The sequence below is a fragment of the Molothrus ater genome, chromosome 9 (genome assembly GCF_012460135.2).
Source record: "Molothrus ater isolate BHLD 08-10-18 breed brown headed cowbird chromosome 9, BPBGC_Mater_1.1, whole genome shotgun sequence".
Taxonomy (NCBI): domain Eukaryota; kingdom Metazoa; phylum Chordata; class Aves; order Passeriformes; family Icteridae; genus Molothrus; species Molothrus ater.
The window spans coordinates 30324014-30336638 of record NC_050486.2 but is presented as its reverse complement, the minus strand read 5'-3'; the positions used below and the strand labels follow the sequence as shown (position 1 = coordinate 30336638).

Genomic DNA, 12625 nt, shown 5'->3' with positions numbered 1-12625 from the left:
GGCACATCCTGAGGACGGGATCCATCCCAACGGGCACATCTGAGGGACAGGTGAATCGGGGATCTATCCCAAAGGGCACAGAACGGGATCGATCCCAACGGGCACATCCCAAGGGGCCAGGACAGGGAGACTCCATGACTCTAAGCAGCTGTTCCAGTGCTCTCCCGCCCTCCATGGAAAGTTCTTTGGGAAATGATGGGACCTGGACAAGTGCTCCTCAAAGGGACAAACGTGACAGTGCCCCTGTCGTGGTGCGAGCCCTTGTAGGTGCAGTGTCAGCTCCGAAAGGACCTGTCTGGGTTGGAGCTTCCCAATTCCCCACTGCACGTCCCACTCCTGGGCCAGTTCTGCAAGTTTCTGCTTCCAATATGGGATGAGTAATTGTAAAAATGATGATGTCCCAAATTCCTGATGAATTGGATTTTTTAATAATTCTCCCAGGGAAAACCACCCCTAAGTTGCCAGGGAGACCAGACCTGCTGTGATAACAGAACTACCTTCCTGGTGGCCTGGTCTTTCCCGAGTTCACATCATCTCCCTCATCCCAAGTGACCAAGAAGAATTCTAGGCAGATTTAGGAATTCCTGTGCCTGCTGTCCCCAGCTGCTTCCCACACAGCTTTTTACAGTCCTAATACAGAATTTGAAGTAATTCTAGGGGGAAAAAAAAGAGAAAAAACCAACAATTTGCTTTTGCTCTATACTCTGGTGGTCTTTCCAATGAGATTTTTCTCTCTCTCTGTTTTTTGAGGAAAGTCAAACCCCTTTGCAGGCAGAACGTGAGAGGCTGGCGCTGTGAGCAGTTCTGATGTCTCCCGTTCTCCCATGCTGGAAACACGCACAGAGCATGGCTGGTCTTGTGGAATGGAGGGATTGGCTCAGGTTTTAGCTGATGTTGGAAGCCTCACGCTGCATTTTTAATTACTAGAGACATGAAGTCACTGTTTACCAGCTTATTATGGACTCCCTTATTCACCCCAGAAATGGAACCAAGGCATTACTCACGGGAAGGGCTCTGGGAAAACTGGTGTTTGTAGGGAATCCCAACTGTGGGATTACTTTACACTTACAAATTCTGAGAATGGCTTTTTTTTGTCTGCCTATCAACAGAACTTTCCTACAGCAAGCAGATTTATCAACAGGGGATGGAATTCCTCCCTGGGAATATCAGGTTCCTGCCTGTATGTGAGGCTGGGGCATGGTCCTGCACACATCCAGAGGTTTGCTCTTCTTAGATCCAGCTTTGCTCAGATTTTATCCATATTTTTGTTGTAAAGACAATGTTTCCTTACAAAATCTAATATATAAATCATTCATCAGTGGCCTTCAGCACCTGTGTATCCTTTGTCCTCAGATGTCAAAGTGCTGTTCCATGGACGTCAGTCCACATGAGATAACCTTGGCAGGGAGACTCAGTGAATTAATTTTTAATCACAGAATTCCAGGATGGGTCAGGCTGGAAGGGACTCCTCTGCAGCCACCTCTCTGCTCCAGCAGGGACATCCCAGAGCACAGGATTGTGTCCCAATGGTTCTGGAATATCCCCAGAGAGGAGAGTCCGCAGCCTCTGTGCACAATCTGCTCAGGGCTGGAGCAGAAGCTCTGCCTCCTGTGCTGGGACAATTGCTGGGCTCAGTCCCTGCCCGTGGCTCTGCTGCCATTGCTGGGTCTGGAGCAGAGCCTGGGCCTGCTCTGACCTCCCTGCACCCAGGGGCACACAGGGACAGACAGGGACACACAGGGACAGACAGGGACACGCAGGGACAGACAGGGACACTCAGGGGCACACAGGGGACACTCAGGGACACCCAGGAGACACCCAGGGACACCCAGGGACACCCAGGGACACACAGGGACAGACAGGGACACACAGGGACAGACAGGGACACACAGGGGCACACAGGGGCACACAGGGACACACAGGGGCACACAGGGGACACTCAGGGGCACACAGGGGCACACAGGGACACACAGGAGACACCCAGGGACACCCAGGGGACACTCAGGGACACCCAGGAGACACCCAGGGACACTCAGGGACACCCAGGGCTGAGGCCCCTCTCAGCTGGGGCTCCTCTCCAGGCTGAGCAGCCCCAGCTCCCTCAGCCTTTCCTGGGCCCTGAGATGCTCCAGACCCTTGCTCCAGGGCTGAGCAGAAGGGCAGGATCACCCTGCTGGGAATGCTCTGCTGTGGCACCCCAGGATCTCACTGGACACCGCTGGCTGGGCACAGCTCGTTGTCCTTCAGAATCCCACTGGACACCGCTGGCTGGGCACAGCTCGTTGTCCCTCAGGATCCCACTGGACACCGCTGGCCGGGCACAGCTCGTTGTCCCTCAGGATCCCACTGGACACCGCTGGCCGGGCACAGCTCGTTGTCCCTCAGGATCCCACTGGACACCGCTGGCTGGGCACAGCTCGTTGTCCTTCAGAATCCCACTGGGCATGGCTGGCCAGGCACAGCTCGTTGTCCCTCAGCACCCCCAGATCCTTCCCCCAGAGCTGCTCCAGCAGGTCGCCCCGGCCCGTGCCGCGCTGGGGTTATTCCCAGTGCTGAGGTACTGCAGGCAGCGCTGCCGGGCAGTCAGCACGCTGCTCCCCTGTGGGTCATTCCCGTGCTGCCGGATTACTCCCGGTTCCTCCCGGGAAAGGCGCCCCTGGATCCCGGGAAGGCTCCCGGGAGCGGCCCCTCAGCGCGCAGCGCGCGGCGCCCCCCAGCGGGCGGGTGCTGCCTGTGCCGCCCCGCCGGCAGCCAATGGGAGGGCGCGGGGGCCCCGCCCCGCCGGCTCCGTAGCCAATGAGGAGGCTCCGCCCCGGCGAGCCCCCGGAGCGCTGAGGTCCGGTCCCACAGAGACGCGGCCATGGCAGGCAAGGGGATGCAGGGGTTCCTGCCGCCCTTCAAGCACTTCGCCACCGATGCCATCCATGCCGGCCAGGAGCCCGAGCAGTGGCGCTCCGGGGCCGTGGTGCCGCCCATCTCGCTCTCCACCACCTTCAAGCAGCGGGCGCCCGGCGAGCACGCGGTGAGTGCGGCCGCCACCGGGGCGCTGAGTCACCCACAGGGACACCGAGCCCCCTTCCGGGCTTGGGCACACCCGGGAGGCCGCAAGCATCCGGCGTGTCCCGGCCGGGGAACGGGAGGCGGCAGGTCCTGGGCAGGGCAGGGAGCTCCCGGCGCGGATGTTTCCCCACGTGGCAGCTCCTGGGCAAACGCGAGCATCTCGCTGGGCCGGGAGGGGGGCTCTCGCCCGGGGAGGCGGTGGAGTCTCCTCACGGGGCCATTGCAGAGCCGCCTGCCCGCGGTCCCGTGCCTGTGCTCCGGGATGGCCCTGCTGAGCGGCGGTGGGACCGGAGGAGCCGCTGCGGTCCCTTCCAGCCTGAGCCAGCCTGGGGCTCGCTGTTCCCGCTGCGGGCGGCGATAGGGAGCGGTCGGGATGAGATTGGGATGGGGTTGGGATGATTCCCGTGTGAAAGGCGAGGGAACGGGAGCAGGGAGCACCCAGTGCCCCCGGGCTCGCAGGAGCGCTGCTGCAGGGGCTGCCCGGAGCCGGAAACATGGGCGGCTCTCCCGGCCCTGCACCCGCCCCAGGGCCCGGGCAGAATCCCTGATCCACTGCACACACTTTGTGTAAGAGCCTCCTTCGGTCTTCCTTCCAAACCGAGGGAATATTTCCTAAGGATTTTGTGGATGCCCTGTAGAAAGTGCTGGAAAGGTTTGACGGGACGTGGCACAAAGCTGCCACTCCTAAATCAACACCTGCTCCAAACTCGCGTTGTGCTGGTCGGGCAGGAGGAATTTGCCTTGTGATTCCTCATTCCACACAGAATCCCAGCTGTGCTGAGGAGGCCCTCAGGAGGAGTCACGCTGCTGTATCCACATCCTGATGACAGGATCCATGCTCTTGCCGGGAGCTCTACCAGAGCGATCTGCAGGATTCCTGACTATGAGGAAGTTGACATTAAAGAGAAATCCTAAAAGCAGGCAAATCCCAGGGTGCTCAGCAGGCTCTCTTGGTAACAACTGCATCTGTGCATGCATGAGTCGTATTTTCCTCATTGAATTTCCCCAGAATTTGCATAAAAGCTCTGGCAATAGGAAACGTGTGGGTTGTCAAGAACTGATGAGGGGAGTTGTCCATGCCCTGTGGGTGTGATGGAGGTGGACACACGTTTTTCCTGAGAATTCCCTCCTGAGAGGCTGAGGAGTCTCCCTCACTGGAGATACCCAGAGCTGTCTGGACATGATCCCGTGCCCTGTGCTCTGGGATGGCCCTGCTGAGCAGGGAGTAGGAGCAGGGCACCCTCATGGTCCCTTCCAGCCTGAGCTTCCAGCCTGGCATTCTGAGGGTGGTTGGACTGTGCAGCCCAAGCCCTTTCTCCCACAGCGGCCACAGATGGATGTCTGGGGAGAAGCAGGAGAATGTGGCTCCTTGCCCCAGTGCACCCCAGGCCCTTTCTCTGGCAGGGGTGCCCAGCTGGGTGTTGTGCCAGGACAGCCTCCTGCTGTTCTGGGTGGAGCTGGATGCCCTCAGCCAGGGCTCTTTAAGGAACCTAGAACTGCTTTTATCCCAGACTTTCCCAGCGCCCTCTCTGATGTTTGTTTCTTATTCCCACACCAGGGTTATGACTACATCCGATCTGGGAACCCCACTCGGGAGTGCCTGGAAAAGGCTGTGGCCGCCCTCGATGGAGCCAAATACAGTGAGCACCTCATGGGTTGGACAGGGCTTGGAGCAGCCTGGGACAGGGGGTGGCACTGGGTGGGCTTTGGGCTCCCTCCATCCCAAACCATTCCATGATTCCATCACCACGGCTCTGGCTGTTGGCTGTGGGCAGGAGCAGCTCCAAGGTGGGGAAGAGCCCAACACTTCTGGTTCAGCAAAGTCCAGCTCCATCCCTGGGATTGTCTCCTGCTTCCTCACTGTGGCTGATGCCTGGGCTGAGCTGGATCCATCCTTGTGCAGCAGCACTGGAGCAGTGGGAGCAGGCAGCCCCTGGCCCCAGTCCATTCCCAGTGTGTCCCAGTCTGTGCCAGTGTCCGTGCTGGTTCCGTGCTGTCCACATCCATCCCCTGCTTTCTCTGGCTCCACGTTCCCAGTGAGGCAGTGACAGAACAGGTTCTTTTCAGAGGCCAAGGGAGGAAGGCCAAGGCAAGTCTGACTTGTTGTGTCACATCAAACACTGATGATCCTTTCTCCTCCAGGCTTGGCTTATTCCTCTGGCTTAGCAGCTCTTTTGAACATCTGTCACCTGCTGAAGACAGGGGACTCAATTATCTGCATGGATGATGTCTATGGAGGTGAGTACAGCACCCTGTGGCTTCAGCCTTCTTTGTGCAGGGGACCAAACCTGTCTGTGGCTCTCAGGAACTCTGAATTTCCCCTGTAGGACCTCACTGTTCTTTGAAGCCTGTTTTTATCAATCCCCCCTTCCTCACAACTCCCCAGTGGCAGAGTGCACCCAGCTCTGCCAGAGTCCTTCTCTGAGCAGGGTGAGCTCACTCCAGGTCCTGGGAACTTTCCCCTGCTCCTTGAAGCCTCAGCCTGGGCTGGTTTCTGCAGGGCTGAATTTCATTGCTCCTCCTCTGGTTTGGTTTGCTAGAAAGAAAGGGTTTCTCACCAAAGAACCACCCAAACATGGCTCAGATGTTCCCTTCAGCTCACAGAATCCACCTCCATGTTCCATCCCTTCCTGCTCAGATGGAAAACTGAGTCCCCGGGGATCAGCTTGGCAAAAGGACCCAATCAATGAATTTTTAATCCAGGCCGTGTTTCCTGGTAGTGAGTGCTGCACATCCATTGATCACCTGTTGGATTCTTTTAATCTTCCCAGGGAAAGGCTTCAAAGACAGGAAGGAATCATTTTTATTGGAGTGATGGGAAACAGTAGCTGGAGTGTTCCCCTTGATTCTTCTCTGTTTAATTTCCTGATCATAAACCCCACATTGATTTCAAGTACTTCCCAAATCACTCTGATCTCATATTCAAATTGTTACTGTTTCATGATCACTCAATCTGCAACAATCTTTAAACTTTGTAAATAAAGAAAGTATAAATGTGCCATTGATGGTGTGCAGCATAAAGCTGTGCCCTCCTGCCTGTCCCTGCATGATGCAGGAGGCTGGAGAGCAGGGAATGAAAGTTAAGGAAGCTGTTTCATTTTGTGATTTTTGGGTTTTTTAAGGCACAAACAGATACTTCCAGAAAGTAGCCTCAGAAAATAATTTGAAAGTAATTTTTGTTGACTGCACAAAGCCAAAATGCCTGGAAACTGCAATTACACCAGAGACCAAGGTAGGGGAGAGGGAAATGGATTTTGAAGGGACGTTAAATTGTTTTACCCTTGCTCCTGTTGGGGTTGGGGGTGTGTTGAGCTGAGGGGGGCAGCTTGGGGCACAGCTGGATCCACCCTGTCCCCCTGTGCTCCCTCATGGAAAGCATCCCCAGAAGGGCAGAGAGCCCTGGAGAGAGAGGAGGGAACAGCACAAAGGTGAGCGAGAGCAGAGGGAACGCGGAGCCGGGGGGGCTCCGTGGCACTGCTGGGGATCCCCTGCTCCAGGGGAAGGGAACTGTGCTGGGAAAGGCTCTGGCCTGCCTGGGTGAGGCCTTCTCCAGCTGGGATGCCCTGGGATGGCACAGGCCCAGCTGCAGGGAAAGCTCCCTGAGCTTGGAGGAAGCCACCGGAGCCTCCCCCAGCTCTGGCAGGGCCACTGCCCGTCCCCAGTGCACAAACCCACGGGGAGCTGCCAGCACTGAGCACCCAGAGCCCCTGGGACTCAGCCCAGCACTGGGAACCCTCTGACCTGGGGTTTTGTTGGGTTTGTGCAGCTGGTTTGGCTCGAGACCCCCACGAACCCCACGCTGAAGGTGATCGACATCAAAGCCTGCGCAGATATCGTGCACAGGCACCCGGGGGTGCTGCTGGCCGTGGACAACAGCTTCATGTCTGCCTACTTCCAGGTGTGTCACCTGCCCAGGGCAGGTGGATTGGGAAAGGGATGGGAAAGGGATTGTATCAGATCTATTTCCCAGGAGACCAAGCTAAGCCCTGGTGTTGTAGGTTTAAAGTCACCCTTTTTGCAAAGTGCAAAATGCCTGCTTTTGTTCAGGGTACTGTGATCTTGCTGAATTAACAGAACTCTGCAGAAAATGTTAATGCTTAGCTCAAGCAGCTCTGCAGTTGGTCTGGGACATGCCAGAGGCTTGGGGTTTTGCCCTGCAATGTGTTGTTCACTTCAGAATTTCCAATTTCCTCCAGAAAGGGCTGTGTGGAAGAGCACAGGGTGCTGGCTAATGTGTCTGGAGCAGCCCAGTGTGGAGGGAAAGCCAGTGCTAATGATTAATTGGTGGGAGCAGTAGGTGAGGTACCACACTGGGCTAAGAAAAGGAGAATTTCACAGTGATCTGTCCATCAGTACTGAGTGTATAAGGCCTTTTCCATGATGGTTCTGGCTGGGCATCTCCACATTCCCTGGGTGGCAGTCTGTGTTTAATGTGGCAGCAGCAGTTTTTGCATCTGCCTGCTTTGTTAAATTTTAACAGTGATGCCCCTCACTCTTTAGAATGTGTTGATACTATGTGCAAAGTGCCTTAATTAGTGAGTGATTAAAAATCTGGCACTGCTCAGCACCTCTTGCCCATCCACGTGCTGGTTTGTCTCACCTCAGGAGGCTCCTGGGCACAGAGCTGGGAGCTGAGGGGAGAGAGAGCTGCCAAAGGAGCCTCCTTTGCTGATGTTCTCAGCTCCTCCAGGGCAGGATCTCAACAGCTGGAAAGCACAGCAATTCTTTTGCTCTGCAGCTGGAGTCCTTCATTTCCCATGGAAATGCCCTTTCTGGGGTCCATGCCATGGTGTGTCCCTGCCTCAGCTGAGCTGCAGAACTATTTTTTCCCAGCTGTGCACTGTGTGTTGGATGTGCTCAATCTCTTCTCTCCCTGGAGCCTGTGGGAGTTGGAGCAGTGCTTTTAAATCCCATTTTCTTGTGCTCCCTTGAATTCAGAGTGCCTGCCTGTACTGCTGCCTTTAGCACATGTTCTATTGTCATCCTCAGGTTTTTGTGTTTGTTTCTCCCCTTGTTTATCCTGTGTGAGCTCAGAGCCCTTTGGAATGGCTGGGAATGAACCCAAACTTGAATTATGATGTCATTTTCCTTTCCTTTCAGCGTCCCTTGTCCCTGGGGGCTGATATTTGTATGACTTCTGCAACCAAATACATGAATGGTGAGTGTGAGAGTTCAGGACATCCTTAGGGCAGGGATGGAGGGAGATTGGGAAGGAATTCCTGTCTGGGAGGGTGGGGAGGCCCCTGGATCTCTGGCAGTGCCCAAGGCCAGGTTGGACACTGGGGTTGGAGCAGCCTGGGGTGGTGGGAGGTGTCCCAGGGGCTTTATTTACACTTGGGGCTTGTGGCAGGACCCTGGAGTGGCTGATCCCATTCTTGTCCCCTGTCATTTGCAGGGCACAGTGATGTCCTCATGGGCCTGGTCTCTGTCAACAGGGATGATCTCTATGAGAGGCTGAAATTCCTGCAGAATTGTAAGTCCAGACAGGGAATTCCTGACAGGAATCCTGTTCACATCCAGAGCTCCTGCTGGGGAGGGTGGGCATGCACACAAGTGGGAAATCTGCCTGGAATGTAAATTAACAGAGCTGGGAAAGCTCAATAAAATAGTCCATAAAATGAGAGCCATTGATCTCCACTTCCTGAGCACTTCAGGAGAGCACTGGGGCCCATCCTGAAACCCCTGAGGTGCCACCTGCAGCTGGGGGGGTTTGAAACTCCCTCACCCTTCAGGGTGTGCCCAATGCAGAATTTTCTTACCTCGGATCATTCCAGCAATTTTCCGGCCTCTTCATTGCCAGGAATAAATTCCTGTCCAGGGCTGTGCCCTCTGCACTGAGGGTGCACTGTGCCCAATAAATGTAATCCTTGAGGCCTGAGCCTGTTAATTGGGCTCATTAACTGGCTGCCCAGTGTGGGAGACGAGGACCAGAGATTGCCTTGAGTGTCTTCCCACTTGTGCCAAGGTGGGGAATGCTGGAGGTGAGGCTGTGTTTGGCTTTGCTGAATGCAGAACACCAGTGTTGCTGTGGGATTCTGTGGGATTCTGCTCCCATTCCCACAGCCCTGGGAGCTGTTCCCTCCCCCTTTGACTGCTTCCTCTGCAACCGGGGGCTCAAGACTCTGCACATCCGGATGAAGCTGCACTTCCACAACGGCCTGGCTGTGGCGCAGTTCCTGGAACGCCATCCCAGGGTGGAGGAGGTCCTTTACCCAGGTGGGTGGGCAGGGACTGGGGAGCATCCCAGGGCAGGGATTTGGGAGCTGTGGTGCCCCGTGGCTGGGGCTGGGTGAGGCTGAGCTGCCCCAGCTCTGCACTGGAATTCTCTGGGAATTCTCCCAACTCTCTCCATTCCAGGGCTGCCTTCCCACCCTGAGTATGAGGTGGTGAAGAAGCAGTGCACAGGCTGTTCTGGGATGGTCACCTTCTACATCAAAGGGAAAAAAGAAAATGCCTCTGCCTTCCTCAAGAACTTGAAGGTAAAATAAAGGCAATAAAATCATTCTTAGGGAGCTGAATCTGCCCTGCTGAGGGGAGGGTGGGGTGGCTTTTCTTGCCAATCCTTTGGGTGTGTCCCATAATCCCACTATAAATCAGGGATAATTTGTCCATGGGGTTAATGAGAGGGAACAAAGGGTCCCCTCATCCCCCTGGGAGTGTCTGTGTGTTTGCTCCCAGGGTGAGGCGTGTCCAGCTCAGCCCAGGAGCTGCTGCTGGCAAAGGGCTTCCTGCAGGGCTGGGAGCTGGGGCTGGTGCAGCTCTGCTGGAATATTGCAAAGAGCCCTCAGGGGGAAAGGCACTGAGGGAGCCCCTGGCTCTGGGAATGCTTGGCTGGGTCCTTGGCCCAGGCTGTGCTGGTGTTTGACCAGGTGTGCACCCTGCCTGTGCCCAGGAGGTGTTTGTGTCCTGAGCCCATTTCTGTAACATCTCTTCTCCCTTTCTGCCCTAGGTCTTTGCCTTGGCTGAGAGTCTGGGCGGCTTCGAGAGCCTGGCAGAGCATCCGTAAGTTCATCCTCCCATCCTCAGAGCCTCCCAAAGCTGCAGAGCACCACTAAATTCCCACAATTTCCCAGCCCTCCAAGCTGTTTTGCTGTTTTGCCTTTAGCTGAACTCAGGGACTGTTGTGCAGCACAAAGCCAGGGGAGATTGCAGAGGGAGGGAATCCTGTGGGAGGGCAGAGATAGAGGAACTTTGCCTGGAGGGCTGAGGCACAGTTGGTGTCCATGAAGACAATCCCAGGAGCTGCAGAGTGTTGGGACGAGGAGCAGCTTGGATGGAGGAATGCCCTGCTCCCTGCTCACACAAGGGGCACGGTCACTGTGTGCACCCAGCTGCCTCTGGTCCCTGGCAGGGCCTCCTGGTGCCTTTTAAACTGCTCAAAACAGCATCTTCATGGAATTGCATTATTTCACTCAAAGCCAGCTTGCTTTTTGAAAAGGCCCATGGAAATGAATGACTGTATTTAAATGTTAAATCATTTCACTTACTGATTTCACAGCAAATGTTGAACCCCTCCAGCAGCTGAAAGGAACTGGTGCCAGTGACAGCACATGGGGAAATCCCTTCTTGCCTGTGTCCTCTGTAGCTGGAGAGAATAAAGCCCCCAGAGTTCTTTGGGGCAGTTTGAGAAGGGATCTGAGAAACCAAAAATGAAACCAGGAGATTTTGTACTGGAGGTTGCACATTCCCCATGTGCAGAGCCTACAGAGCTTCTGTAGAATAAAAGAACAGCTCTGGAAGGAAGAGGAGTAGGATTTTCTCCTTTGTCCAGATTTTTTGGTATCCACTTCTTGTCAATCATTTGTGTCCTACAAATACGAGCTGGAGATGCAATTCCCTGACTTGTCAGCATTCCCACCATTTCCAGGAACTGCTGCCAGGAGCTCTTTGCATCCGTGGGGTCACACGGGTGGCACAGAGGAGGTGTCAGATCCTGCTGCCACTTCAGGGGTGCTGGCAGGGAACCAGCTGGGCTGGTTTTACCAATACAAGTCCCAAATTTTTAGGAAAAGGCTCATTTTTATCCCTGCAGGGCCATCATGACCCACGCCTCAGTGCCTGAGGAGGAAAGGGAAGCTCTGGGAATCAGCGACACCTTGATCCGCCTCTCGGTGGGGCTGGAGGATGAGGAGGATTTGCTGGCAGACCTGGACCAGGCCCTGGAGGCTGCGGTGAGTGGGGAGTTCCCCTCCAAAAATCATCCCCACCCAGCCTTTCCCAGGGGCTGAGCCCTCAGCTCCTCCCAGATGGACCCTGGGCTGGGGAGGGAAAGATTCCCTGTTTGCAGCCCTGCTCAGGCACAGTTCCCCATGGGTTCAGGAGCAGCTGGGGTGTCCCAGGCACAGTTCCCCATGGGTTCAGGAGAATCAAAGGCTGAAATGCGACTCTAATTTATGAAAAGGAGATAAAAATGTGTGGTTGATAGAGGGGCAGAGCACACTGATCCCTCCCTTTCCTTCCTGCAGTTTGCATAAACCTTGAGGGTCAAAAAGGACCTTGGAACTGGACATGGCTGTGGACGAGGACACGGAAAACCAAACCACTCTTGCTTTGCCTTTGGGAATTCCAGCCTGGGTTCCTGGGACTCTCCCAGGCTGTGCAGGGTGTGCTGGGCACAGCCTGGGCTCTCCCTGGAGCCAGGAGCTGTGTGGGAGCAGCCGTGGGCACCCAGGAATGTGATCCCAGTTCTCCCAGCAGAGCTCAGTGCTCCCCCTGCTCCTGCAGGGTTTGGGGCACAGGGGCTGCTTCTCTTACTGCTCTCATTCTCTTCTCACCCACCAGCTCAGCTCAAAAACTTGATGGAGCTCAGATCTATTTTAATTAGGTTGGAGATTTGCCTAAGAGCTTTTTCTTCTCTTGATTTTTTATTGAAATGAAGTGAAATCAAACACCTGGTAAACAATAACTTTCTAAAGAGGAGTCTTTGTCTCTTTTAAGAAAAAATCATGTGCTGTGGTAATGATTGGAATAATTTTAATTAAAACACACTTTTCCTTTCCTTGCTTATATTCCCCTGTGCACGTGCTCCTTGTGTTCAAAATCAGGGGATGGAGTGACCCTGGAGCTGTTGGGATTTTCCTGTGGGAGGGCAGGAGGGGAATGGAGCTGAGGGGAGGCTGGAGCTGAGGCAGGACAATTCTGTACTGGCCACACCCAGAATAACCTTCATTGCACAGAGGGATTAAATCCTGACTAAACCCAAGTGAAGGTGTTCCCACCCAGCCCTCCTCATCCCACAGCATCCCAGACTGGCTTGGCTTGGAAGGGACCTCAGAGCCCACCCAGTGCCAGCCCTACGCCTCAGGAGCAGCTCTGACATGAGGCGGGGCCAGCTGTCCCAGCACGTTTCTGACTGTTAAGTGACGAACTGGGCTCCATGAATTTCTGTAATCACTGTTAATCACATTTGGCTCATTAACGCCGGCGAAGGTGCTCGGGCCGGGATCCGAACCCGCGGCCTCAGCGTCCCCTCAGCCCGGCCCGCCCAGTGGCGTCACGCGCCGCGTGCGCCCGTCTCGGCCAATCAGCGGCCGCCGGCGGATTCGAACGGCGGGGCGGCGGCGGC

The 12625-nt window shown here is 55.3% G+C and overlaps 1 protein-coding gene across 1 annotated transcript; it reads left to right on the top strand.

Moving 5' to 3' along the window:
- Positions 1–2839: 2839 nt before the first annotated feature.
- On the top strand, positions 2840–12068 carry LOC118689832 (cystathionine gamma-lyase). The gene is made up of 12 exons (XM_036388315.1): positions 2840–3022; positions 4619–4700; positions 5203–5298; positions 6183–6292; positions 6827–6958; positions 8161–8218; positions 8456–8533; positions 9124–9276; positions 9418–9539; positions 10010–10062; positions 11093–11231; positions 11526–12068. Exons 1-12 carry the CDS (start codon positions 2861–2863, stop codon positions 11532–11534), a joined length of 1194 nt encoding a protein of 397 aa, XP_036244208.1. The 5' UTR covers positions 2840–2860; the 3' UTR covers positions 11535–12068.
- The last annotated feature ends 557 nt before the right edge of the window (positions 12069–12625 follow it).